Raw genomic sequence first — 26,165 nt, forward strand, 5'->3', positions numbered from 1 at the left:
TGAAGAAATATGACCTACAAAAAGTACTGAAAGGAAATTCACATGTATACATATTATTAAGATAAGTATTATTAAAGGTGCTTTCATTAGTGGATAATTACACATTGAAACTCATCTTTGTTGCCTGTCAACTCAACATTTTAACATCTTAAAAATGGAAATGGTAGGAATAAAGCAGATTCACGGTTCTGTACTCTTTGAATATTATTTGCAGAAGTGACAGTAATCTTGGAAACATTTTAATACTCATTCATTCCCTATCAAAGCCATATTAGGATCTCTGCATCTTCACTTGAAAAGAACTGCAATGGGCAGACCCATATTTAGTAAAAGTAACTCACCAGTAAAGGCAGAACACAACAGTCTGTATTAAAGGGAGTTTCCTTCCATAGACAGCAAGGAAGAAATGAGAAGAACTTACCTTTATGATGGTTTGCACTGGATACAACTTTCCCCCACAAGGTTACAATAAATATTATTATTAGCAGTTTTCCTTTTGTTGCTTTCTGTAAGTATCTCTTACTCATCCTGCAAAAAATAATAATAATAATAATAAAAATCTTAAGTATGTGAACCCACTGTTTTTCCACTATAATCATGGTACATTTACAAGTTCCTATGACATTTTAACACCTACATTTGCATTTCTTATATTAAAATACTGTTCTCTGCATATAAATTATGAACAGAAAAAAGATTAAAGTTTTCCAAACAAAGTACCTTGATACACTGCAAGTGATAAGAGAGGCCCTAGCTCTATCAACCTTGTTTCACTTAATGACAACTGAAACCAACCAAAAACCATTACTATTTTTCTCTCCATATAAATATAGATTCATCTTTTTCAAAAAATTCAAGGCACAGCTGTTTGAATAATCTTTAAGTAAGTGATTTGTTTTACTTTTAAAAAATTCTTCTTCAAAGCCAAGTCAAATGGTCAGGGTAAACAGTTGAGATAAAACGTATTTGATGAATTCCTGCACAGAATAAAATCATTTCAAATCTACTATTTCTAATGTGCTTTTTAAAAGTCACTTTACTGTACAACATCACTACTGCTGAAACACAGGTGTCTTAATATTGTTGAACCTACCATGCTGTACTTTATGAGTAGAAGAAAAATGAAATAGCAGAATGAAAAATGGCAAGTTAACATTTGCAAGTTGAGACTACAAAACAGGAAAACAAAGCAATGTTATAATAAAATAATAGCTACCTAAAACAAAAGTTTAGCACCTACTTTCTGTAGCACTGAATACAACATTATTTCAACTGTTCTTCAGGACAAATTGGGGATGTTGGTATGTCTATCCCCATTTTGTAGATGACGAAGGACAGAAATTACATTAAATTTGTGTTTAATGATAGAGTGAAAACTCACACACCAAATTGCCTTAATCTAAAATCTTTACATTAACTATTATATTGCTAAGGGGTAAGCAAAACATAAAACATAATCCATCCGCATTTTATTTATGAGGGAGATAAAATATACATCCATCACACTGTACCTCCCCAGATTCGATCCTGAATGGACGGCACTCCATTCTTATCTGACCTGCATTCTTGTCTTAGTTCCAGTGCAGGTTTGTGAGGTCGCTTCCTCACCTAGCCTGATTCCTCCTCCTGAGTCCTCCATGTTATCTTTTTGCTCACACCTTCACTTCCAAAACATTCTGTCTCCAAAAGTATGACTCCGTGGTAGCAATGATGACTGTATAATTTTGAAGAGGAGTCACTCATACCAATAAATGGATTAAAAATAAGTTGATATTTTATGCATATTTAATACAGATACACAGTTACACTTCTTGGCCTGGAGAGATTGTTCACACTGATTCAGATGTTGAGGGGGCAGCACTGTATGACTAAGAACACAGACTCCAGACTTACTCCTGAATCAGACTGGATTTGAGTCTGGCTCTCTTGGCTTCTGATTGAGTAATCTTGTGTGAGTTTCTGGATCTCCTGCCTCAACTTTTTCTTCTGCCATATGGAGTATGTATGTGAAGAGCCTGGCCCCATGGCTGGCATGTATAAGGGCTCAATGACTATGAGCCTGGAAAGTGTTCAGTCATTTGCATGTTTTGTTGTTCCTGGAGTACATGAGAGGCCCATCCATGCATGAGATGATTGAAGGGAATTTCAGTGGGCCCAACAGCTGCAAGTCCTCCATGGACCTTGGTCTTGTGACGTGTTTAGATAATGTACAAAGGAATAAGTGTTGACCTTTGGATTAGATGGCTTGGTTTAAAATCTGGCTTCTTGCCTACTGTCTATATGACTTTATAAATTACTTAACTAAGTATTTTTGCAACCAAAATGAGAATAATATCTATCTCATAGTTGTTGGTACAAAAACTAAAGGAGTTAGTTCATGGAAAGAATTTACCACTACACATACAAGATAATTAATGTTCAATAGGTGTTAACCATTACTACGGCCATAACTTTGTTAGACCTGCATTTCCCAAATCTGTGTGTCCTGCAAGGCATCACTTCACAGAATGTTAATACAGTATTGAAAAACAAAGGGGGCAAGTAGATTTATAAAACTCTGGGTGCAACCAGATTTTTTGAAACAAGAGGCATATCTGAGTGTACAGCATTGTCTAGAAACCTTTCTTCACAGTGTAATACAGTATACTAATGTCCTCAGGAAGTATCTTAGAAAAACAATCTGGTTTAGGGATATTCAATCTCAAGTGCCCATTTAATTCCCATTTAAAATCTTCCATTCTATTACCTTTGTGGTTTTTTGGCACTCTTACTGTTAGCTTTGTTATGAGATTCTTCTTTTTCTCACATTTTTGCCACCATCCTGCCTCCTCTCCTACACCCAATCCCTGCAACAATATTGTACTGCATAACCTATAACAGAATGAACAGTTTAGCAAACTTCATCTGACAAGAAGAGCTGCTTAGCATAATTCTTGATAATAGCTTTCCCGTAGCAAATGGCCTCTGCTACAAGGTCAATGACCCATTGTATTTTCCCTATCATTGTTCACCGACCACATGGCATGACAGAACTGACAACTGGTCAAACTGATAACTAGACATATGGAAACAGAAACACCCACAAAGTCACCAGGCTGTCAAACTGAAAAAGGAAGGAGAAAGCAGGTCAACATATGGAAGTCTGTAAAGACCCCTGCCTTTCCTCTCATACCACCCCTACCCCTATCCAGTCAATGACCACGTTCTGTCAATACTGCTTTCTGAATATCTTTTACTTATGCACACATCCCTGCTGCAATACTGCAGTTCAGGCCACCAAAATTTTTCATGGGCAACACGCAGTCTCCTAACTGGACTTTCTGCTGCCAATATTGTCGTCCTTGGGAACCAAAGGCTGAATCTTTGTCTGCTTTTCATGTGATTCTGTTTGTCATATTTAGTACTTAGGAAGTACCTGATAAATACTGCTAACTGAGCGAAATGCATTCTCTATGTGTGCTGTGCTTAGTCACTCAGTTGTGTCCAACTCTTTGTGACCTCATGGACTGTAGCCCACCAGGCTCCTCTGTCCATGGGATTCTCCAAGCAAGAATACTGGATTGGGTTGCTATGCCCTCCTCCAGAGGATCTTTCCAACCCAGGGATCAATCCCAAGTCTTTCGTGTTGCAGGCACATTCTGTACCATCTGAGCCACCAGGAAAACCCATATAGCACACTCTATATTGTAGCCAAACATGTAATTATGATCATGAGACCCCCTTCATATGATTGAAACCTTCACATGATTCTCTTCTAGGTTTAAGGGAAAGAAAAAAAAAAAAAAACTTGTACTGGTATCAGAGTTAAAAACAATAACTTAACTTTTTCTGTCTTTCTGTCTCCAATCTTACTTTACACCATTCTTCCCCAACTCTCTCTCTATGTACACTCATAGTCAATATTTTAATTCTACAAAATTTCCTCTACATCTTCCAGCTAAATCTCCATGTCACCTGAAACATGTCACCCACCTCCATGTGCCAGACTCTTCAAACTGCTAACTTCTATTCATTGGTCAGGGTGTAGCTTAGAATTCCTTCTTTCTGGCTTACTTCACTCTGTATAATAGGCTCCAGTTTCATCCACCTCATTAGAACTGATTCAAATGTATTCTTTTTAATGGCTGAGTAATACTCCATTGTGTATATGTACCACAGCTTGCTTATCCATTCATCTGCTGATGGACATCTAGGTTGCTTCCATGTCCTGGCTATTACAAACAGTGCTGCGATGAACATTGGGGTACACGTGTCTCTTTCCCTTCTGGTTTCCTCAGTGTGTATGCCCAGCAGTGGGATTGCTGGATCATAAGGCCGTTCTAGTTCCAGTTTTTTAAGGAATCTCCACACTGTTCTCCATAGTGGCTGGACTAGTTTGCATTCCCACCAACAGTGTAAGAGGGTTCCCTTTTCTCCACACCCTCTCCAGCATTTATTGCTTGTAGACTTTTGGATCGCAGCCATTCTGACTGGTGTGAAAGGGTATCTCATAGTGGTTTTGATTTGCATTTCTCTGATAATGAGTGATGTTGAGCATCTTTTCATGTGTTTGTTAGCCATCTGTATGTCTTCTTTAGAGAAATGTCTATTTAGTTCTTTGGCCCATTTTTTGATTGGGTCATTTATTTTTCTGGAGTTGAGCTGTAGGAGTTGCTTGTATATTTTCGAGATTAGTTGTTTGTCAGTTGCTTCATTTGCTATTATTTTCTCCCATTCTGAAGGCTGTCTTTTCACCTTGCTAATAGTTTCCTTTGATGTGCAGAAGCTTTTAAGGTTTATTATCATGTATGAAACGAGTTGCCAGTCCAGGTTCGATGCATGATACTGGATGCTTGGGGCTAGTGCACTGGGACGACCCAGAGGGATGGTATGGGGAGGGAGGATGGAGGAGGGTTCAGGATGGGGAACACATGTATGCCTGTGGCGAATTCATTTTGATATTTGGCAAAACTAATACAATTATGTAAAGTTTAAAAATAAAATAAAATTTTAAAAAAAAAGAATTCCTTCTATAGGATTTGGTCAAGACCATGTTAAAAGCTGGAGAAGGCAATGGCACCCCACTCCAGTACTCTTGCCTGGAAAATCCCATGGGCAGAGGAGCCTGGTGGGCTGCAGTCCATGGGGTCGCTAAGAGTTGGACACAACTGAGCGACTCCACTTTCACTTTTCACTTTCATGCATTGGAGAAGGAAATAGCAACCCACTCCGGTGTTCTTGCCTGGAGAATCCCAGGGACAGTGGAGCCTGGTGGGCTGCCATCTATGGGGTCGCACAGAGTCAGACACAAGTGAAGCGACTTAGCAGCAGCAGCAGCATGTTAAAAGCCCTACTCTATATATACCAGGCACATGTCACTGTAATATAATTTTCTATTTACTTATCCCCATCGCTTACTATCATACAAGATTTCTAAAGATAGGGACTGTGAGCCACACATTTGAAAATACCTAGAGCCTGAGAGTCTCTTGAACTGCAAGGAGATCAAACCACTCAATCCTAAAAGAAATCAACCCTGAATATTCATTGGAAGGATAGAAGCTGAAGCTCCAATAATTTTGCCACGTGATGCAAACAGCCAATTCATTAGAAAAGACCCTGATGCTGGGAAAGACTGAGGGCAGGAGCATAAGTGGGCGACAGAGTACAAAATGGTTAGATAGTATCACCGACTCAATGGATATGAATCTGAGCAAAGTCTGAGATGTAATGAAGGACCTAGAAGGCTGGCACACTGCAGTCCATGGGGTCACAGAGAGTCAGAAATGACTTAGCAACTGAACAATAAAAGAGAGCCTGGCCCAAGGTTCAGCTCAATAACTAAGAGAATATTTGTTGAATGTGGGTCACATCATGTTGTAGAGCCAAAGATATCATGCCATTGCCAACATGAGCAGGAAGCAAGTGTGTGTCACTATTTTAGGATGAAACTAGGAAAAGACCCACAGAGAGAAGAAAGTGAGATAGGGGTAGGGGAGGGGAAGATAAGACAAAGCGAAGAAGAAAAAGAAGGGAGAAATCCAATCTGGAATGTGATTTATTCTGATTTTAAAATAACAACCAAGATTGAGCAAACTGAAATGTAACAGAGTGATGACTGATGTTCCACGAAGGGGCAACACCCAAGAAGAAAACCCTAAAGAAAATAGGCTGGATGGTATGCTTCTTCCTGACCTTGTACAAGAGCACAGAGGGTGGGGGCACTCACTTCTCATTCAAGGTGCTAAACACCAGGTCTCGGTCTAAAAATTTCCCCCATAGTCAAAGGTTGAATGCACTTTCAAAATTGTCACACTGATGTTTTGTTTTTTACTTTTTTTTTTTAAAGCAACATTTAAGTGAACTTTATAACAGCAAAAGCTGTAAGAAGAAGAAACTGGAAACTGAAGGATAAATTCACAGAAAGGATGAAACCTTGAAATTGCTCCCCAAGCAGCAGCCACTGGCAAGACAGGGGAAATAGAATAATTGAGAAATGCTAACCTTGGCGGTGAAGGATGTTGAAGTGAAAAGCTGTCAAAGTAGAGAACTGACAATTAAATCTCCAGACTTTCTTTTGCTCTTCTCATCTGTACTATGTTTCAGTTATATCCATTCAGATGTCTGAATGGTGTTAGAACCCTCTGCCCCCACACTGATGTTAAAAGTGTATTTTAATTATAAATAAGCAAGAAACTATTATGCTGCTAGAAAAATCACTTTACCATAAAAACAGAAGGCAGGTTTAACTAATATAAAGAAGATGGAAGGGGAAAAAAGGTGGGAAAGACTTATAAACAAGAAGATAAAAATCTGGAGCCTGGAAGCCAATCACCTGGCCTCTCCTAGAGCTTAAGGCACTTATTTGTGGAAGTAAAGGTCATGTGTATGTGTGTGTTTAGGCACGCTTGGTCATTCAGTCATTTCTGACTCTGTGACCCCTTGGATTATAACCAGCCAGGCTCCTCTGTCCATGGGATTTCCCAGGCAAGAATACGGGAATAGGTTACCATTTCCTTCTTCAAGGGATCTTCCCAACCTAGTGATAGAAACTGAGTCTCCTGTGTCTACTGCATTCCAAGTAGATTCTTTTACTCCACTGAGCCATCAGAGAAGCCTTAATAGTGGTCATATAAGGCAATGTATATTGGGTTGGCCACAAAGTTCATTCAAGTTTTTCCATGTTACAAAAACCCAAAGGAACTTTTTGGCCAGCTCAGTACAAAAGCCTTTTTATAGGACGTTTTTCTACACTGATCTAACATTCATATCAACCTTGTGTAAACAAATTACGATGGCATGAACTTTAACAGCCAAATCTAGTACAGGGATTTAACTTTGAAATAGAATGCTCCAACTGGTAAGTTCCTTCTGTCCTGATAGGGACCAGAATGGTACTTATAAAATGTAAATCAAATAATACCACACCCCGCTCTTTGCTGAAAACCCTAGAAATTTACCTGTGTATTGAAATAAGAGTAAAAATCTAAATTTCTCACTGGAGAGAACGTTCAACATCATCTCCCTGCTTGACTTTTCTGACCTCAATTCACATCCATGTTCCCCTCCATCTTTACACTTCAGACACATTGGCCCTCCCTCTGTCCCTTTGTCAGAGGAGGTAATCAGGAGGACATAACTGCTGGTTGATACTCAAGCTGTACCCAGGCAGTCGGAGGGTCCTTCCCTGTCCTAGGAATGTATATTCTGCCCACCATGCCCACAGGGAGAGCTACTCCAAGGGTGTACCTTGAAAGGTGATGTGTGCTGCTAAGACCATCCAGACCGAATACATGACTGAACCCTAGTAAGGCCTCTTAAGATTTGCTGGGCAGCTGCGGAATGATTTCCATCATCCAGCACCTAAGACAAGCCTCCAATGTAAGTTCCCTTGCTTTTTAAATGCTCCACTTACCAATCTGTAGTGTTTTCTCCCTTGTGCATCCCTCCTCACCCTCCACATATGGAGGCCAGTTTCAGATTTCACCCTAGAAACTTCAAGGGTGTAAACCAATCCCCTTGCAGCCAAATTCATTCTAAAACCCAAATTAAATGTTAGCTCTGCCTTGAAAGCTCTCCCTCTAGTCTTTGCATGGTCAGTTTCAGTTCATAATCACCTCCACAGAGAATACCTCCTGAGCATCTTACCCTTCAGAATCCAGAGACACCCACCCCACTCTCTCTTGTTCCTAATATCCTGTCGTATAGATCTTCCTCATCTTAAAGTGGGGCTACATCCAGATTAATTCAGTGTACATTGAAAATGCATTTGATACACTTAACCTACAAAACATCAGAGCTCAGACCAGCCTACCTTAAGCATGCTCAGAATACTTACATTAGCCTTTGCATGCATGCTAAGTCGCTTTATGTCCGACTCTTCATGACCCTATGGGCTGTGGCCCACCAGACTCCTCTGTCCATGGGATTCTCTAGGCAAGAATACCAGAGTGGGTTTCCATACTCTCCTCCAGGTCCTGACCCAGGGATCAAAACCAAGTTTCTTAAGTCTCCTGCATTGTCAGGCAAGTTCTTTATCACTAGCACCACCTGGGAAGCCCAACATTAGCCTACAGTTGGGCAAACATAAAGCCTATTTTGGAGAAGGAAATGGCAACCACTCCAGTATTCTTGCCTGGAGAATCCCATGGACAGAGGAGCCTGGCAGGCTACAGTCCATGGCGTCACAAGAGTCGGACATGACTTAGTGACTAAACCACCAAAGCCTATTTTACAATGAAATGTTGAATATCTCATAAATTTATTGAGTGCTATATTGAAAATGAAAAACAGAATGGTAGTATGGGTACAGAATGATTCTAAGTGAAGCAGCTATTTACTTTTGGGATCACATGGCTAACAGGAAGCTTCAATTCACCCATATTTTCCAGTATCAGGAGCAAGTATTGTACCACATATTGCCAGACAAGAAAAAAATTCAAAGTATAGTTTGAAAGTATAGTCAAATTCAAAGTTATATGAATGCAAACCATTTAAAGTTGGGGACCATCTGTATTTCCTCCATTTATTATAATCTGAAATTATTTTATTCACTTATTTACATATTTGAGGTTTTTATTTTCTTCTTTCTCTCATTAAAATGTTATTTCTATAAGGACAAATCCTCTCCACTTTTTTTTTTTTTTTTTTTTGCCCCACCACACAGCATGTAGAACTTCTCCAACCAGGGATTGAACCTGTGTCCCTGCATTGGAAGCACAGTGCTTTAACCACTGGACTGCCAGGCAAGTCCAAGTTCCTCTCTATTAATCACCGTGTATTCACAGAACATCAAAATATGTTCAATGAAGGAATCTGTGCCTTTATTTTAGAATCAGAACAAATGAATCCTTCTTAATGGAGGTTTCATTACTTTTTTATTTTAAACAACTAAATGTCTGCTATACTCAGTGGCTAAGAATGTCAGTGGAAAGTACAGTGCACACACTGGTGGAGAGATACAAAATGAAGTGAGGAGCATGGGAGATGAGAAAATGGAAACAGACTAAATCACTCTTTTAAGAAACATACTGAAAAGGGAAGTAGAGACAAAATGGTAGCGAGAGACTTGAACAGGTGATTGGAAAAAGCCAGAAGGAAGAGGTACGTTAAAAATACCAAAGTCAGGGTAGACTAAGTTTTTGTAAGTATCTATGCTCTACAAAGACAAGTTATTATGACAATATTATTATTATCCTAAGTATTGTTATTACTTTTAATTTCCCTATTTTATATTGAAGCAAATGCATCTTCCAAAATTAATTATCCTTTGTTTTCTGATAGGTTATTACAATAACCCTACTAAATATGACATCTTGAGCCACAAATTTCACTACGTTGCTGGTTTTATCCAATAATAATGTCCAACTTGACTAGCATTTATGTTAGTCAGGAATATTGCTATTGCAATATTCTTTGAGGCAGGCAGACAGTGATATCAGTATTGAGATTAGATAAATATAGATGCATATTAAAGTATAAGGGATCCATGTGTGTACATATTTTGTACATACAATATATAGTAGCAAATTTAAGAGATAATCATGTGACCCTACCAATAATCCTGTGGTATTGTATTATATTATCCAGAAGCTGAGGTGGTAATCTACTCATTTTTATTATTGGTATTCATTTGGATCCACTTTATACCACATATCCAATACCATGACATTATAGTATTTCACACCACACTTAACTGTGTATGTTATTTGAATTAGAATCTACCCACTGAATAGAATCTGGATTTCCCATTTTAAAATTATCAAAAGTTTATAGACTTACGGGACTTCCCTGGTGGTCCAATGGTTAGCAATCCACCTTGCAGTGCAGGAAACAGGTTCAATTCCTGGTCAGGGAACTAAGATCCCACATGCCAAGGGGCAACTAAGCCTGTGTGCTGCAGCTGCTGAGCCTGAGTGCCACAGCTAGAGAGAAGCCCACATGTCCCAGTGGAAGATTCCATATGTCACAACCGAGACCTTAAGTAGCCAAATGAATATCTAAAAAGTAAAGTTTATTTACTTTGCATTTTTGTATGCCAGTCATAAGATTAGTCCAATTAGTTCACATTTTTTTAGGTAACTTCAAAGCAAAGACTTTGGAATATAATCCTGGTTCTCACATTTTTCTAAATGGAAACAATAGCTATAAAATTCACTCAATACATCTGTGTTTCATGATGAATGTACCTTTTACATTCCATTCAGTTAAGAAGTCGACCCTGGAGATTTAGCCAAGAAAGCTCCACTGGTTTCTAAGGATTGCCTGGCAGCAAATATAAGCCTCTTTTAAGAACCACTATTGCCTCCTTCCTTCACCCAAAATTTATACTTCCATTCATTTTCCTACAATACTGCAATTTTGGTGGGTATAGAAATCCAGGAGTGCTTTTGCTTTATGCCTAGTAATGTACAACCAAAGTGCTGATTTTACATAAATGCGTTTGCCACCTACAGACCATAATGATAGGAAATAGAAATGTATTATCATTCAAATGATTTTTCCTGAAACATACAATATTCTAAGGCTCCAAGTGCTAATACCCAAAACAGACAAAAACACTATAGGCAAAATAAAGCAATCATTTATGAAAGACACCTGAAATGACGAGGGCTAAGCTAAACCACATTGCTGTGCATGTTATTACAACTGAATCACTTACCTTCCTTTTCAATCTATAAAATGGGAATGCCATCTATTTTTTCAAATAGGAATGTCATTAAAACTAATAAGAAATTGTGTGATGGTTTGAACTTAAAAGAAAGTTATATGCTAAATCAGCAATACTACTATTTCTTCAAAGATCCTTCTTTCAGAGCATGGCTTGCAAGGCAGAACCGCTTACCTGAATATTATCCTAGCTCTGACATACAATGGGAAAATGCCTTTGTCGAGTGTACTTAACAACTATGAGCCTCAATGCCCACATAAAGAATGCATAAATACTATTACATACTGGTAGGACTGTTGTAAGGAATAAATACAGTGTGTATAAAGAATCTGACACAAAGCCAGAATAAAGTAGACACGCAAACTGTAGTGATTATTATACATTATTAATAACATCTAGGGCATAGCCACCTGGCTGGGAATTAGTGAGAAATAAAGTTTTTGAGCAGCAAGTAAAAGAACTTACATGTTTTAATCATAGGTGAAAATGAATCTACTTTTAGGAATTTATCCTAAGTCTATAGAATTAAAGACAGGAATATGAAAAAGTCTTAAAAAAAAAAGCAAGGCTAATTAATAGAGTCTTCAGATGGCTCTGCAAAATGAATACTGATACTGGGATATCAGAGAATAGACATCAAATTTATAAATGTACAGAATTCTAAGATCATTAGATACATTAGATCATTAGCTATCTCTAATGCCTGTAGAGATACCTGGAACACAGCATGCTAACTGAAGTTATTAATATTGCTACATATGTTTATAGTTTTAAATATACTGGTATCTATGGCCAACTAATCTATGACAAAGGAGACAAGAATATATGAAGAAAAAGAGTCTCCTCAATAAGTGGTTCTGGAAAAAGTGCACAGCTTCATGTAAAAGAATGAAATTAGAACATCTCCTGGGCTTCCTTGGTGGTTCAGTAGTTAAAAATCCACCTTGCAATGCAAGTGACACGGGTTTGTTCCCTAGTCCGGAAAGATCCCACATGCTGCAGAGCAATTAAGCCCATGCGCCACAACTACTGAGCCTGTCTCTAGAGCCCATGAGCCACAACTATTGAGCCCACATGCTGCAACTACTGAAGCCCACGTGCCTGGAGCCTGTGCTCCACAGCAAGAGAAGCCACCGCAAGGAGAAGCCTGCTCACTGCAAAGAAGAGTAGCTCCACTGGCCAAAATCAGAGACAGCCCACGTGGCATCGAAGACCCACCACAGCCAAAAATAAAACAAAATAAATAAATCTTCAAAAAAGGAGTCTACTATGTTTTTTTTAAAAAACGAGAGAGAGAACATCTCCTCACATCATGTACAAATATAAACTCAAAATTGATTAAAGACCTAAATGCAAGACATGAAAGTTTAAAACTCCTAGAAAGAAAACATAGGCAGAACACTCTTTGACATAAACTGTAGAAACATTTTTGGGGGATCTGAATGAAATAAAAGCAAAAATAAACAGACAGGATCTAATGAAACTTAAAAATTTTGCACAGCAAACCATCAACAAAATGAACAGATAATCTACGGAATGGGAGGAAATATTTGCAGATGATATGACAGCTAAGGGGTTAGTATTCAAAACATATGAACAGCTTATACAACTCAATATCAAAAACAAAACAAACAACCGAATCAAAAATGGTCAAAAGATCTGAATAGACATTTTTTAGAGAAGACATACAGATGGCCAACAGGCACGTGAAAAGATCCTCACGATAACTTTCTGATGTAAGCTTTGTACATATTAATATTCTCAGATTACAGATCAAATCTGAAAGAACATTTGAAGACAAGTTGTAGATGGTAGAGGAGGGTCTTGAAACCAATTTTCTGCCCACTGGTTCAGTTCTCATTGCAAATTAACAATACTCCAAATACTCTGTAATGGGCCCCAAAGTAGATGGTACATTTTAGACTTAAAAAAAGAGTAAAAGCAAGTTCTAACTATCATTTATCTAGAAAATCATCAAAAGAAGATCACCATATTGCCATGACACTGGATAAAGGAAAGACTATTGTTTTTCATTACTGTGGTCTATGGACTACAAAACAATCAATCTTTAAATGGTGTATCTATTATTTATACTCACTGCATGATCTGATGAAAGGTGAATTAAAACTTCAGAGTTAAGGGTCCAATATCTACCAGATATTAGTCTATTGAGATTAGACCTAATAAAATTGTTATACCAGAAGTGACAAATTTAGGATTATCAGATAAAATAAAGGATGCCAACTTAAATTCACTTTTATATTTTTACAGGTTTACTGAGAAAAATAATATATTAGAATGCTGCAAATATTAGTGTATACAGTTTGATGCATTTGGCCATGTCAACACTCATGATACCATCATCATTATCAAGACACACAAATATCCATCACCTCCTAAGTTTCCTTGTGTTGTTTCCTTCTGTGTATAAGTCTGTTAAGGACAATGTTTAACATGAATTCTACCATCTAAATAAATTTCAAAGTGCACAATGCCACATTGTTAATTATAGCACTATGCTGTACAGCAGATTTTCATAACTTATTCATGCTTTATAACTGTAACTTTATACCTATTGAATAACTCCCCATCTTCTCCCACATCCTCTGGCAAACAACTTTCTGTTTTCTGCTTTTGTAAGTTTGACTAATGAGATACCTCACATGAGTGGAATTATGCAGTACTTGTCTTCTTGTGACTGACTTATTTCACTTAGCATATTGCCTTTCAGATCCACCCATGTAATCACAAACAGCAGGATTTCCATCTTTCTTAAGGCTGAATAATATTCCCCTACATGAGTATACCAGGCTTCCCTGGCGACTCAGTGGTAAAGAACCTGTCCTCCAGTGCAGGAGGCATGGGTTTGACCCCTGAGTGGGGAAGATCCCCTGGAGAAGGAAATGGTAACCCACTCTAGTATTCTTGCCTGGGAAATCCCACGAACGAAGGAGTCTGGTGGGCTACAGTCCACGGGGTAGAAAAAAGAGTCGGACACAACTCAGCAACTAAACAACAGTGAGTATACCACATTTTCTATATCCACTCACTTGTCAGTAGTCATTTCGGTGGTTTTAATATCTCAGCTATTGTTAACAACACAGTAGTAAACTTGGAAGTGCAGATCTCTCTTCAAGATATTAAGTTCAATCGTACTTTAGAAATATACCCAGGAATGGGATTGCTAGATTCTTATGGTATTCCTATATGGATGAATTTTTTGGGTGGCATCACGAACTTAATGGACATGAGTTTGAGCAAATTCTGGAAAACAGAGAAGGACAGGGAAGTTTGGCATGCTGCAGTCCATGGGGTCACAAAGAGCTGGACATGACTGAGCAACTGCACAATGACAATGATATTCCTATCTTTAATGTTTTAAGAAACCTGAAAAGTGTTTTCCACAGTGCTTTGTAGACATTCTCACCAACAGAGCGCAGAGGTTCTAATTTCTCCACAACCTCACTAACATTAGTTATCTTTTGGCTATTTGGTGATATCTCACCATGGTTTTGATTTGCATTTCCCTGATGATTAATGATATTGAGCATCTTTTTATGTACCCATTAGCCACCTGTAAGTCATCTTAGGAAAAACGTCTATTTAATCCTCTGCCCATTTTAAAATCTATTTTGTTTTGCTTTTAGATTATAAGAAGTTCCTTATATTTCAGAAATAAATCCCTTATCAGATTTATCTAAAATTCACATTTAACTGCTGCTGCTGCTGCTAAGTCACTTCAGTCGTGTCCAACTCTGTGCAATCCCATAGACAGCAGCCCACCAGGCTCCCCCGTCCCTGGGTTTCTCCAGGCAAGAACACTGGAGTGGGTTGCCATTTCCTTCTCCAATGCGTGAAAGTGAAAAGTGAAAGTGAAGTCACTCAGTCATCTCCGACTCTTCTCAACTCCATGGACTGCAGCCCACCAGGCTCCTCCGTCCATGGGATTTTCCAGGCAAGAGTACTGGACTGGGTTGCCATTGCCTTCTCCAATTAATTTTAATAAGACATTAACATTGACTTCTATGTGGAAACATGCTTGAAGAAAAAAAAAACATACTTAGAATATAGTGAATAGTAGAAAATAAAATAAATCTTCATATGTTTTCTGATTGTCTATTTTCTGCATATAGACTCAAGAAAAGATGTCTAAAAACTACTTCTTCAACTTGGCTTAAGTTCTTCTGACCAATGTTTAAGATATGAATTGTATATTCCAGTTTAAACTGTAGTGAATTTAGTCTTATGGCAACTAAGGACATGAGGCTTGAAGTCATAATGGGATGTTGGGACTACTTTGTACCGCCTGCTAGAGACATGCTATTTAATTTCATAAAGCCTTAGTTTCTGCTTATGTAATATGTAGATAATAACAATACCTACTGGAATGCTAAGTAAGTTAATTTATTTAAAGTTCTAAGCACAGATCCTGACACATAGTAATTGATCTATAAATGCCAGCTGTGATACAGTAATCATTTAAAATTCTTCTGTGATTAACTTCTTTTTTCAATACGGAAAAACCGGGTAACTGATCTCCGTATCTTTGCCACAAGGCACAAAGAAGACAACACTAAACACATATCTTCATTCTCACATGCCCTGTTGGGGTGTTTTACTCCTTTCAAAGTACAGTAGTTAAATCAATCAGATTTTAATTTAATCTCTCTTTTGCTTCACAATATTAACCTTAAATAAAATTCTTTCTCTGCATTTCTGTTTTGTATTTAGTGCCCTACTCTTACGATTATTTATCATTCTTTTTAACTATGAAACACTGTTTCCACAATTCAAATCTGCTCTTCCCAAGGGAAAAAATTAGCAGAAGGCATTATGGTTATGCACTTGTGGCACAGCAGTAAAGGATCCTCCTGCCAACACAAGAGACGTGGATTTGATCCCTGGGTCGGGAAGATTCCTTGAGAAGGAAATGGCAATCCACTCTAATATACTTGTCTGGAAAATCCTGTGGACAGAGGAGCCTGGTGGGCTACAGTCCCAGGGATCACAAAAGAGTCAAGCAGGACTTCGTGAATGAACAACAACAAACAACATTATGATTCCCTGGTATGGTCAAAGTAAGATTTCACACCGAACCACCCACAACAAATAATATATGACATCAAACAATAAACCAGAAGCAAATGTGAGTATAACTGAGATAAATCTTAAAATGAAGTAGAGCTATTTAATTGGAAAGAAGCCTAGGCTGTACCATTTAATATAGAATACATGTGTACTATCAAATGATGGTGCGTTGATGATATTTATAAAGGAGATGGCTGGATTATTAAAATCTAGACAACACAAATCTTATTTCATGCTCAATCTCCTCCTACAAAAACTTCAGGCAAATATGTCAACAACTAGAAAAATCTTGATTTACCTCCTCCCACCTTCTTACAGCAATGATTCTCTGTCAAAATATGGCTAGAAACAGGTGGTAGGAGACAGGCAGTATGTAGACAAGCCACAAAACATCCACTCCTGAGTGACAGAGATGGTGATGTTTCACAGCTGTTGGGTGGCATATAACTAAATAGAATAAGAAAACTCCCAATCATACTCACTCTTTGATAGATGCCAAAATCACAAACCTAGGATATAATTTTGTGATTCTGTATGGCAAAATCATCACCAGCTCTACATATAACATCTAAATTCCACATACAAGATTCATAACAAAATATTTTCTTCCCCTTTTAAGTAAAACTTTTATGATTATTAAAGGAAATATTTTGTAGTCATAAAATCAGTTCTAAATATTTGTCCTCTCAATTACCATTGAGACTAGGTAAGTACTTTTTTACTTTTGCTCTAGTTATCCTTGTTCTCTTAGGAAATGAGGCTGCAGGAGAAATTCACTCCACTTCGCAATTTCTCCTTCATGCTAACAAAGAAGCAAAAGAATGAGTGGCAATGATAAAAATAATTCATCTTCAAGGGTTCTTTGTTAGGATAACTTTTGTAACCTAAGAATGACATATTCAGGCTTTTCTGGTGACTCAGCAGTAAAGAATCTGCCTGCCAATGCAGGAGATATGGGTTTGATCCCTGGGTTGGGAAGATCCCCTGGAGGAGGAAATGGCAACCTACTCTAGTATTCTTGCCTGGGAAATCCCACGGACAGAGGAGCCTGGCGGGCTACAGGCCATAGGATTGTAAACCGTCAGACATGACTGACCGACTGAACACACACACACGCAACGACACTTTCTCACTGTAACTACAGCTACAGGTCTGAGGGCATCCAGTGTGGCCCACAGGCCATCACACATTGTCCACTAATAATATACATTCAGGAGAGAAACATGTCTTTACCAATAAACCACTGCAATATAGTCCCTCCCTCAGCATAAAACCTTCTCAGCAGTAAGTGACCTAAAAGGTTAAAGTTGTGTTTCTGAAGGCCTCCTCTCATATAACCATCCCCCAAAAGGTGCTAATATTAACTCATTTCAACCTTACCTTCGAAAAGTATAAAAGCAAGAAAACCTTGGACAAGGCACTGACAGCTGTGTTGAAATACATGCCATTTTACAGCCTCAAAAACAAACAAAAAACAATGGAAAGAAGTCCAAGAAGAGGTAATCAAGTTCAACAGAGTCCACACTCTGCTCTAAGAGTAATGGTTTGAGCAAAATGTTTGGACACCCATGGGTACCATCATTTAACTCCAAGCACAGCAGTGTTGCAACGCATGATTAAAAGAGATTGCAGTTCTGAGACGTGTACATTTTCACTACTTCACTGCATACACACTCCTTGTGTGTGTTCAATATTTGTACATAACTTCATAAATGTTAATGAAATCCTTTAGAGAGAAGGGTGGCACATCAGCAGATTTTAATATAGTAAAGTATTACACTGACTTTTCAGTTAATAACATAAGCAATTGAGAAGTTAGTTCATGAAGAGTTAAAGCAGCAACCACTATATGTTTAGACCTCATTGTCCTACTCCAGTATTCTTGCCTGGAGAATCCTGTGGACAGAGGAGCCTACCGTCCATGGGGTAGCAAAGAGTCACACACATACATACTGCTTACTGGCTTCTTCCTTTCACAACAAGATTTCGGCTCCTTTTAAAATCTTACTTTTTTACCCTTTCCAATATCTGGAATTTCCTTTTCTGAATAAAATCACATAATATACAGTATTTCCATCTTTGCCACCAGCCGTTTCTTTCCATCCCTATCATTTTCTTTACGGTGAACTTGGTTTCTTTGGTTGGAGGGCAGGTATGTTCCAGCAGTATGCAAATCACACAGCGAAGCAGCAGTCAAGCAGTTAAATGTGCACTCTTGAGACATTTTCCCAATGATTAGACTTATTAGATTCTGAAATTATAGCCCAAAGTGGTGGCAGAAGGGTGTTACCTGAATCTCTTTCAGAAAAATTCCCCCAAATAACACAGACTAGAGGGAAGTCCTACATTGGGGCCGGGGCAGGTAGGATTAGTCCAAGCTACTGATTGAGTCTCCCTGATGGCTCAATCAATAAAGAATACACCTGCAATGTAGGAGGCCCAGGTTAGATCCTTGGGTTGGTAAGATGCCCGGGAGAAGGAAATGGCAACCCACTCCAGTATTCTTGCCTGGGAAATCCATAGGCAGAGAAGCCTGGTGGGCTACAGTCTATGGGATTGCAAGAGCTGAACACAACTTAGCAACTAACCCATTACAGCCAGTCATTCCATATTTGTTGAAAACCTACTGACCTTATTTCCTCCCAATTTATATCCTCTTACTTCATTGTCGGGAACAATAATCCAAGACACAGCAGGTAGAATACTTCACAACTGTGCCAGATACCATGTCAGTTTAACAGCAATTTAACCAATAATCCCTGAGTTAACACTCTTCTTATGTGTGTGCTGTGCTTAGTCACTCAGTCATGTCCTATTCTTTGAGACTCCATGGACTGTAGCCCACCAGGCTCCTCTGTCCATGGGGATTCTCCAAGCAAGAATACTGCAGTGGGTTGCCAGGCCCTCCTTCAGGAGGATTTTCCCAAACAGTGATCTAACCCAGGTCACCTGCATTGCAGGCGGATTCCTTATCATCTGAGCCACCAGGGAAGCCCAATACTCTTCTTACCATGTATAATTAAAGTACTTTGTCAAGTATTTTATAAATTATACTTCTTAGCAAATCACATTAAAATAGCTAATATCATATAGGATAAACATCATGCTGTGTATATTTAGCAGAATATCATGCAGCCTTGGAGAAGGCAATGGCAACCCACTCCAGTACTCTTGCCTGGAAAATCCCATGGACGGAGGAGCCTGATGGGCTGCAGTCCATGGGGTCACAAAGAGCTGGACACACCTGAGCGACTTCACTTTCACTTTTTGCTTTCATGCATTGGAGAAGGAAATGGCAACCCACTCCAGTGTTCTTGCCTGGAGAATCCCAGGGACAGCAGAGCCTGGTGGGCTGCCGTCTATGGGGTCGCACAGAGTCAGACACAAGTGAAGCGACTTAGCAGCAGCAGCATTCAGCCTTAAAAAGGGATGAAATTGTGATATATGCTACAACATGGAGGAGCCTTGAAAACATGCTAAGTGGAATAAGCCAGACACAAAAGTGCAAATACTCTGTTATCCCATTTATATGAGATAACTACAATAGGCCAGTTCCTAAAAGACAGAGAGTAGAGTAGAAGCTACCAAGAGCTGAGAGGAGGGAGAAATATGAAGTTATTGTTTAACAGCTATAGAACTACTGTTTGAGATAATGGAAAAGTTCTGGAAATGGATAGTTGTCATATTTGTACAATATTGTGAATGTACTTAATCCCACTGAACTGTATACTTTAAGTGGTGAAAATGGTAAATTGTCTGATGTCATATTTATCACAATAAAAATAAAGAAAAATGGTATATGGTAAGAGTCATAAATGGAACAGCTCATCAACTGTATCATATAACCTACATTTATTTTCTTCATGGCACTTAACAGTATTTTAAATTATAATGATGATCTATATGTTATTTCGGAGATGGCAATGGCACCCCACTCCAGTACTCTAGCCTGGAAAATCCCATGGAAGGAGGAGCCTTGTAGGCTGCAGTCCATGGGTTGCTAAGAGTCGGACATGACTGAGCAGCTTCACTTTCACTTTTCACTTTTGTGCATTGGAGAGGGAAATGGCAACCCACTCCAGTGTTCTTGCCTGGAGAATCCCAGAGACGGGGGACCCTGGTGGGCTGCTGTCTATGGGGTCGCACAGAGTCAGACACGACTGAAGCGACTTAGCAGCAGCAGCAGCATATGTTATTTGTATAGTATTCTTCTCTCCCCCTACTAGAATATAGACCCCATAAAAGCAGGAACCCAGGCCTTCTATTTCACTACATTATCCCCAGTTTACTTACAATACTTCTTGTCACAGAGTAGGTGTGGAATAAATGAATTAATAAAACAAAGAAATGCTACATATATCCTTTTAATTTTGAACTTGGTTACACTACATAATCACGTACTTTTTCTTATGTCTGATAACATCTAATTCCTCCACCCCTTGCAGGCAATAGGATACTGTTAACTGTTAAGCTATCTTATGTGAGTCCCATCTCTGTAACCACATCCTAAGCTCCTTGAGAAGCCATACGCTATAGCTCTGCTTCCCTAAAAAGGATCTTACCTTCCATAGTGCCATATGGTATACTAACAACATTCACATCCATGATCACATTTGATACACATGACCATGAGGCTGGCAGATATAATCATCCCCCTGCAGAGATGAGGACACAGGCTCAGAGAAATTCAGGGATTTGTTCAAAGTTACTAAGTGGCAGAGCCAGAACTCAAAACCAGGTCTTTTAGCTCTAGATCCAAAATTCTTTCCAGTTTGGTAATGAAAACAACAATGTTCATGTCCTATTTAACACATTTTAAAATAGAATTATGTATTTTTAAAGAATTCCTACTATATTTGGGAGTGGGGGAGGATTTATACCAAAAAAAAAAAAAAAGATACCTTGACCATGGATTTTTTTACATGCTCAAAAAGATTAAAATTATAAATGTCTGGAAATAAATTTAGCTATTTACTGATATAAGACTAGAGGGAAAGAGGAAGAGAGAGAGGCAGAGGGATAGAGAGGAAAAAAGGAGAAAGAAATGTACATGGAAATGTGAGTTTTGTTCTGTCATACCTCCCATTCTCATTAATAACCAGAAATCCAGAATTATATTTGAAATCTCTCAATTTTTAAATGTTCTCAATAATTCAAAACTCTGCATGACAAATACTGCCTGTGGGCAGCTGTGTGGCCTCTGATCTAATCTGCCATTTTGGGGGATATGTTTTAGAACAGACAGAACTTTCTAGTCATAGGCTATAGAAACTCTGTGTGACTTGAATCAGAAAAAAAAGCAGGAGGAGAGCATCTAATAGCAAAAATGACCTAATCCAATATTTAAAATCTTAAAAGATGATACTGTTAAAGTGGTACATGCAATATGGTACAAGCAAACTGGAAAAACTCAGCAGTTTCAGGCCACAGGCCTGAAAAAGGTTGGTTTTCATTCCAATGCCAAAGAAGGGCAATGCCAAAGAACTTTCAAAAACTGTACAGTTGCACACAGTTGACATGATAGCAAGCTTGTGCTCAAAATCCTTCAAGCTAGGTTTTAGTAGTAGTGAACTGAGAACTTTCAGATGTATAAGCTGGATTTAGAAAAGGTAGAGGAACCAGAGGTGAATTTGCCAACATTCATTGGCTCATAGAGAAAGCAACAGGATTTCAGTAAGAAATCTCCTTCTGCTTCATTGACTACAATAAAAGCCTTTGATTGTGTAGATTGCAACCAACTGTGGAAAATTCTTAAAGAAATGGGAATACCAGACCACTTTACCTGTCTCCTGAGAAATCTGTATGCAGGCCAAGAAGCAACAGTTAGAACCAGACATGGAACAATGGACTGGTTCAAAATTGGAAAGGAGTATGTCAAGGCTGTATATTGTCACTCTGCTTACTTAACTTCTATGAAGAGTACATCATGTGAAATGCCAGACTGGATGAATCGCAAGCTGGAATCAAGATTGCCAGGAGAAATATCAACAACCTTAGATATCCAGATGATACCATAATAATGGCATAAGGCAAAGAGAAACTAAAAAGCCTCTTGAGAATGAAGCGAGAGAGTAAAAAAATTGACTTAAAACTCAACATTCAAAAAACTAAGGCCATGGTATCAGGTCTCATCACTTTATGACAAATAGAAAGGGGAAAGTGGAAACAGTGACCAATTTTCTTTTCTTGGGCTCCAATATCACTGCCATCTGTGACTGCAGCCATGAAATTAAAAGATGCTTGCCCCTTGGAAAAAAAGCTATGACAAACCTAGTCAGTGTATTACAAAGCAGAGACATCACTTTTCCAACAAAGGTCTGTATAGTCAAAGCTATGGTTTTTCCAGTAGTCATGTATGGATGTGAGAGTTGGACCATAAAGAAGGTTGAGTGCTAAAGAACTGATGTTTTCAAACTATGATGTTGGACAAGACTCTTGAGAGTTCCTTGGACTACAAGGAGATCAAACCGGTCAATCCTAAAGGGAATTAACCCTGAATATTCATTGGTAGGACTGATGCTGAAGCTGAAGCTCCAATACTTTGGCCACCTCATGAGAAGAGCCTATTCATTCAGAAAGACCCTGATGTTGGGAAAGATTGAGGGTAGGAGGAGAAGAGGGCAGCAGAGGATGAGATGGTTATATGGCATCATCAACTCAATGGACATGAGTTTGAGCAAACTCTCCAATAGTGAGATAGTGAAGGACAGGGAAGTCTGGCACGCTGCAGTCCATGGGGTCCCAAAGAGTTGGACACAACTTAGCAACTGAAAAACAACATCCCCATTCTTCCTACTTAACCCAACTGAAAATTGTGTCTAGACCTGTGACTTCCAATGAGTGCTTTTTCATCAAAGAACTGTACTTTCAGGAATATTTTAAAATTCATAGATTTAGAGATGTTTAGAACATGAATGCGACATAAAACTAAGTGTGCTGTCCATGGGAGAATCCAGAGGCTAAAAACAGAGTATTTGTTCTTGCAAGGACAAGATCCAATGCTATGCTGACATAAAGATTCTAACTGAGAACGAAAGAAAAGGACCTACTGAAAAGCAGATGTCTTGAACTAGAAGTAGTAATCACAGCATCTGCACTTTGGCATTGGGTAGAAAACACAGGAGGAAGACAATAAAGCACAGGGTATAAAAATACCAAAAAAGTCAGCTGATTCTTTTCAACTGGGAGGAACAAAAATTACAGAGTGCAAAAGGATATTCAAAAGACTTTGGTAAAAATGTGAAGCCTTAAACAGCTCATGGTTCAGACAAGCTGGAATATAGATGCAAAGTAAGCAGAGAATAAAATGTTTGTACTTAGTTTTCTCACAGTATAAGGCTCAAAGGCCAATCATAGCTGCTTCAAATTAATTCTTTCACCAATCTCAGTAACATGACTTCCTTAGCAGTGCCATCTTTCACATACCAAAACACTTCAATTTATAGAAAAGGCAGAGGAACCAGAGATTAAATTGGCAGCATTCACTGGATCATCGAAAAAGCAAGAGAGTTCCAGAGAAACATCTATTTCTGCTTTATTGACTATGCCAAAGCCTTTGACTGTGGATCACAATAAACTGTGGAAAATTCTTAAAGAGATGAGAATACCAGACCACCTGACCTGCCTCTTGAGAAACCTGTATGCAGGTCAAGAAGCAACAGTTAGAACTGGACGTGGAACAACAGACTGGTTCCAAATAGGAAAAGGAGTATGTCAAGGCTGTATATTGTTACCCTGCTTGTTTAATTTATATATAGAGTACATCATGAGAAATGCTGCGCTGGAAGAAGCACAAGCTGGAATTAAGATTACCAGGAGAAATATCAATAACCTCAGATATACAGATGACACCACCCTTATGGCAGAAAGTGAAGAAGAATTAAAGAGCCTCTTCATGAAAGTGAAAGAGGAGAGTGGAAAAAGTTGGCTTAAAGCTCAACGTTCAGAAAACGAAGATCATGGAATCTGGTCCCATCACTTCATGGGAAATAGATGGGGAAACAGTGGAAACAGTGGCTGACTTTATTTTGGGGGGCTCCAAAATCACTGCAAATGGTGATTGCAGCCATGAAATTAAAAGACACTTACTCCTTGGAAGGAAAGTTATGACAAACCTAGACAGCATATTAAAAAGCAGAGACATTACTTTCTCAACAAAGTTCCGTCTAGTCAAGGCTATGGTTTTTCCAGTAGTCATGTATGGATGTGAGAGTTGGACTATAAAGAAAGCTGAGTGCCGAAGAATTGATGCTTTTGAACTGTGTTGTTGGACAAGATTCTTGAGAGTCCCTTGGACTGCAAGGAGATCCAACCAGTCCATCCTAAAGGAGATTAGTCCTGGGTGTTCATTGGAAGGACTGATGTTGAAGCTGAAACTCCAATACTTTGGCCACCTGATGTGAAGAGCTGACTCATTTGAAAAGACCCTGATGCTGGGAAAGATTGAGGGCAGGAGGAGAAGGGGACAACAGAGCATGAGATGGCTGGATGGCATCACCGACTCGATGGACATGGGTTTGGATGGACTCTGAGAGTTGGTGATGGACAGGGAGGCCTGGCATGCTGCAGTTCATGCAGTCGCAAAGAGTCAGACACAACGGAACGACTGAACTGAACTGAACTCTCCAGAAAGCACCTCTAAAATTTATCAAATGTGAATACCTTGGCCAACATTCTAATCTATGTCTAAATCCTCTACTGGCTACATGAAAATGCAGAACAAACACATGATTTGGAGTAAAAATACTTGAATTCAGGTATTGGTCACCTGCTCCTGCTTAGGGAAGTGATTTCTGGAGTTATTTTATCTCTTGGAGCCTCAGCTTTTTTTTTTTTTTTTTTTTTTTTTTTGGTAAAATGAAGATATAATACTTGCTCTAACTACTTTACAGGATTGTTATGAAAATCAAAAGAGCTAATCTATGTGAAAAAATGTATAAGTTTTAACCTTAAGAATCATATTATCTAAAGAGTCAAAGGTTCATCATTCAATGAAACCATAGCCTCACCAATCGTCCAACAAATACGCCAGTTACTTTACATAATGGCTATAATGTATATGTGAAAATGATAGGCAGGATCCTTGTACAAATGGAGCATACAGTTTGATTAAAGTTGTAGATTTAAGCTTTAACAAAAATATAGCAAACAAAATAATTCATCATTCAGCTAATAAAAGGATTATAAATACATTTTAATCATGTATTGCTCATTTTCTATTAATTTCCATAAATAAAAGAGTATAATGGCATAGATTCAATTCTGAAGTACACTGAGCCTGAATTCACAAACTATTATTTACTATATACACATCATCATTATGTGATAATTATTAAACCTCATAGATATATTTGCCATTAGGCAAACTTGACGGAAATGCAACTGTTTACTCCAAGTTTAGCTTGGGGCAATATTGTTGTTCAGTCGCTAAGCCGTGTCCGATTCTTTGCAACCCCATGGACTGCAGCACACCAGACTTACCTGTCCTTCACCATCTCCCAGAGTGTGCTCAAACTCATGTCCATTGAGTTGCTGATGCTATGTAACCATCTCATCCTCTACCACCTCCTTCTCCTCCTGCCCTCTGCCTTTTCCAGAATCAGGGTCTTTTCCAATGAGTCAGCTCTTTGCATCAGGTGGCCAAAGTATTGGAGCTTCAGCATCAATCCTTCCAATGAATATTCAGGGTTGATTTCCTTGAGGATTGACTGGTTTGATCTTGATGTCCACGGGACTCTTAAGAGTCTTTTATGCAAGGCCTTCTGGTGGGCATTGTAAGCAATACCAAGATCAGCAAGCCCCAATTCCTTCCTCCTTTAAGGGACTCATAATAGAGGAACAGACATGCGATTTATAAGATCACTTAAGTAGGAGAAGGAGGCATGGAATACTAAATAAAAGATTGTAGAGGTTTAGGGAGAATCCCAGG

At 38.7% G+C, this 26,165-nt stretch overlaps 1 protein-coding gene across 10 annotated transcripts in view; it reads right to left on the reverse strand.

Moving 5' to 3' along the window:
* TAFA2 (TAFA chemokine like family member 2) overlaps positions 1-26,165 on the reverse strand; it is a 586,563-nt gene that overhangs the window by 176,588 nt on the left and 383,810 nt on the right. For 9 of the 10 annotated variants that reach the window (XM_045165424.1, XM_045165425.1, XM_045165421.1 and 6 more), the window contains one exon: positions 422-528. In XM_045165424.1, coding sequence (XP_045021359.1) covers positions 422-528 — 107 coding nt within the window. Of the gene's footprint in view, positions 1-421; positions 529-2,746; positions 2,769-26,165 lie in introns of those variants that run through there. The other variant, XM_045165431.1, reaches the window with a different exon arrangement.

This window comes from Bubalus bubalis, chromosome 4, assembly GCF_019923935.1.
Source record: "Bubalus bubalis isolate 160015118507 breed Murrah chromosome 4, NDDB_SH_1, whole genome shotgun sequence".
NCBI classification, from domain to species: Eukaryota; Metazoa; Chordata; class Mammalia; order Artiodactyla; family Bovidae; genus Bubalus; species Bubalus bubalis.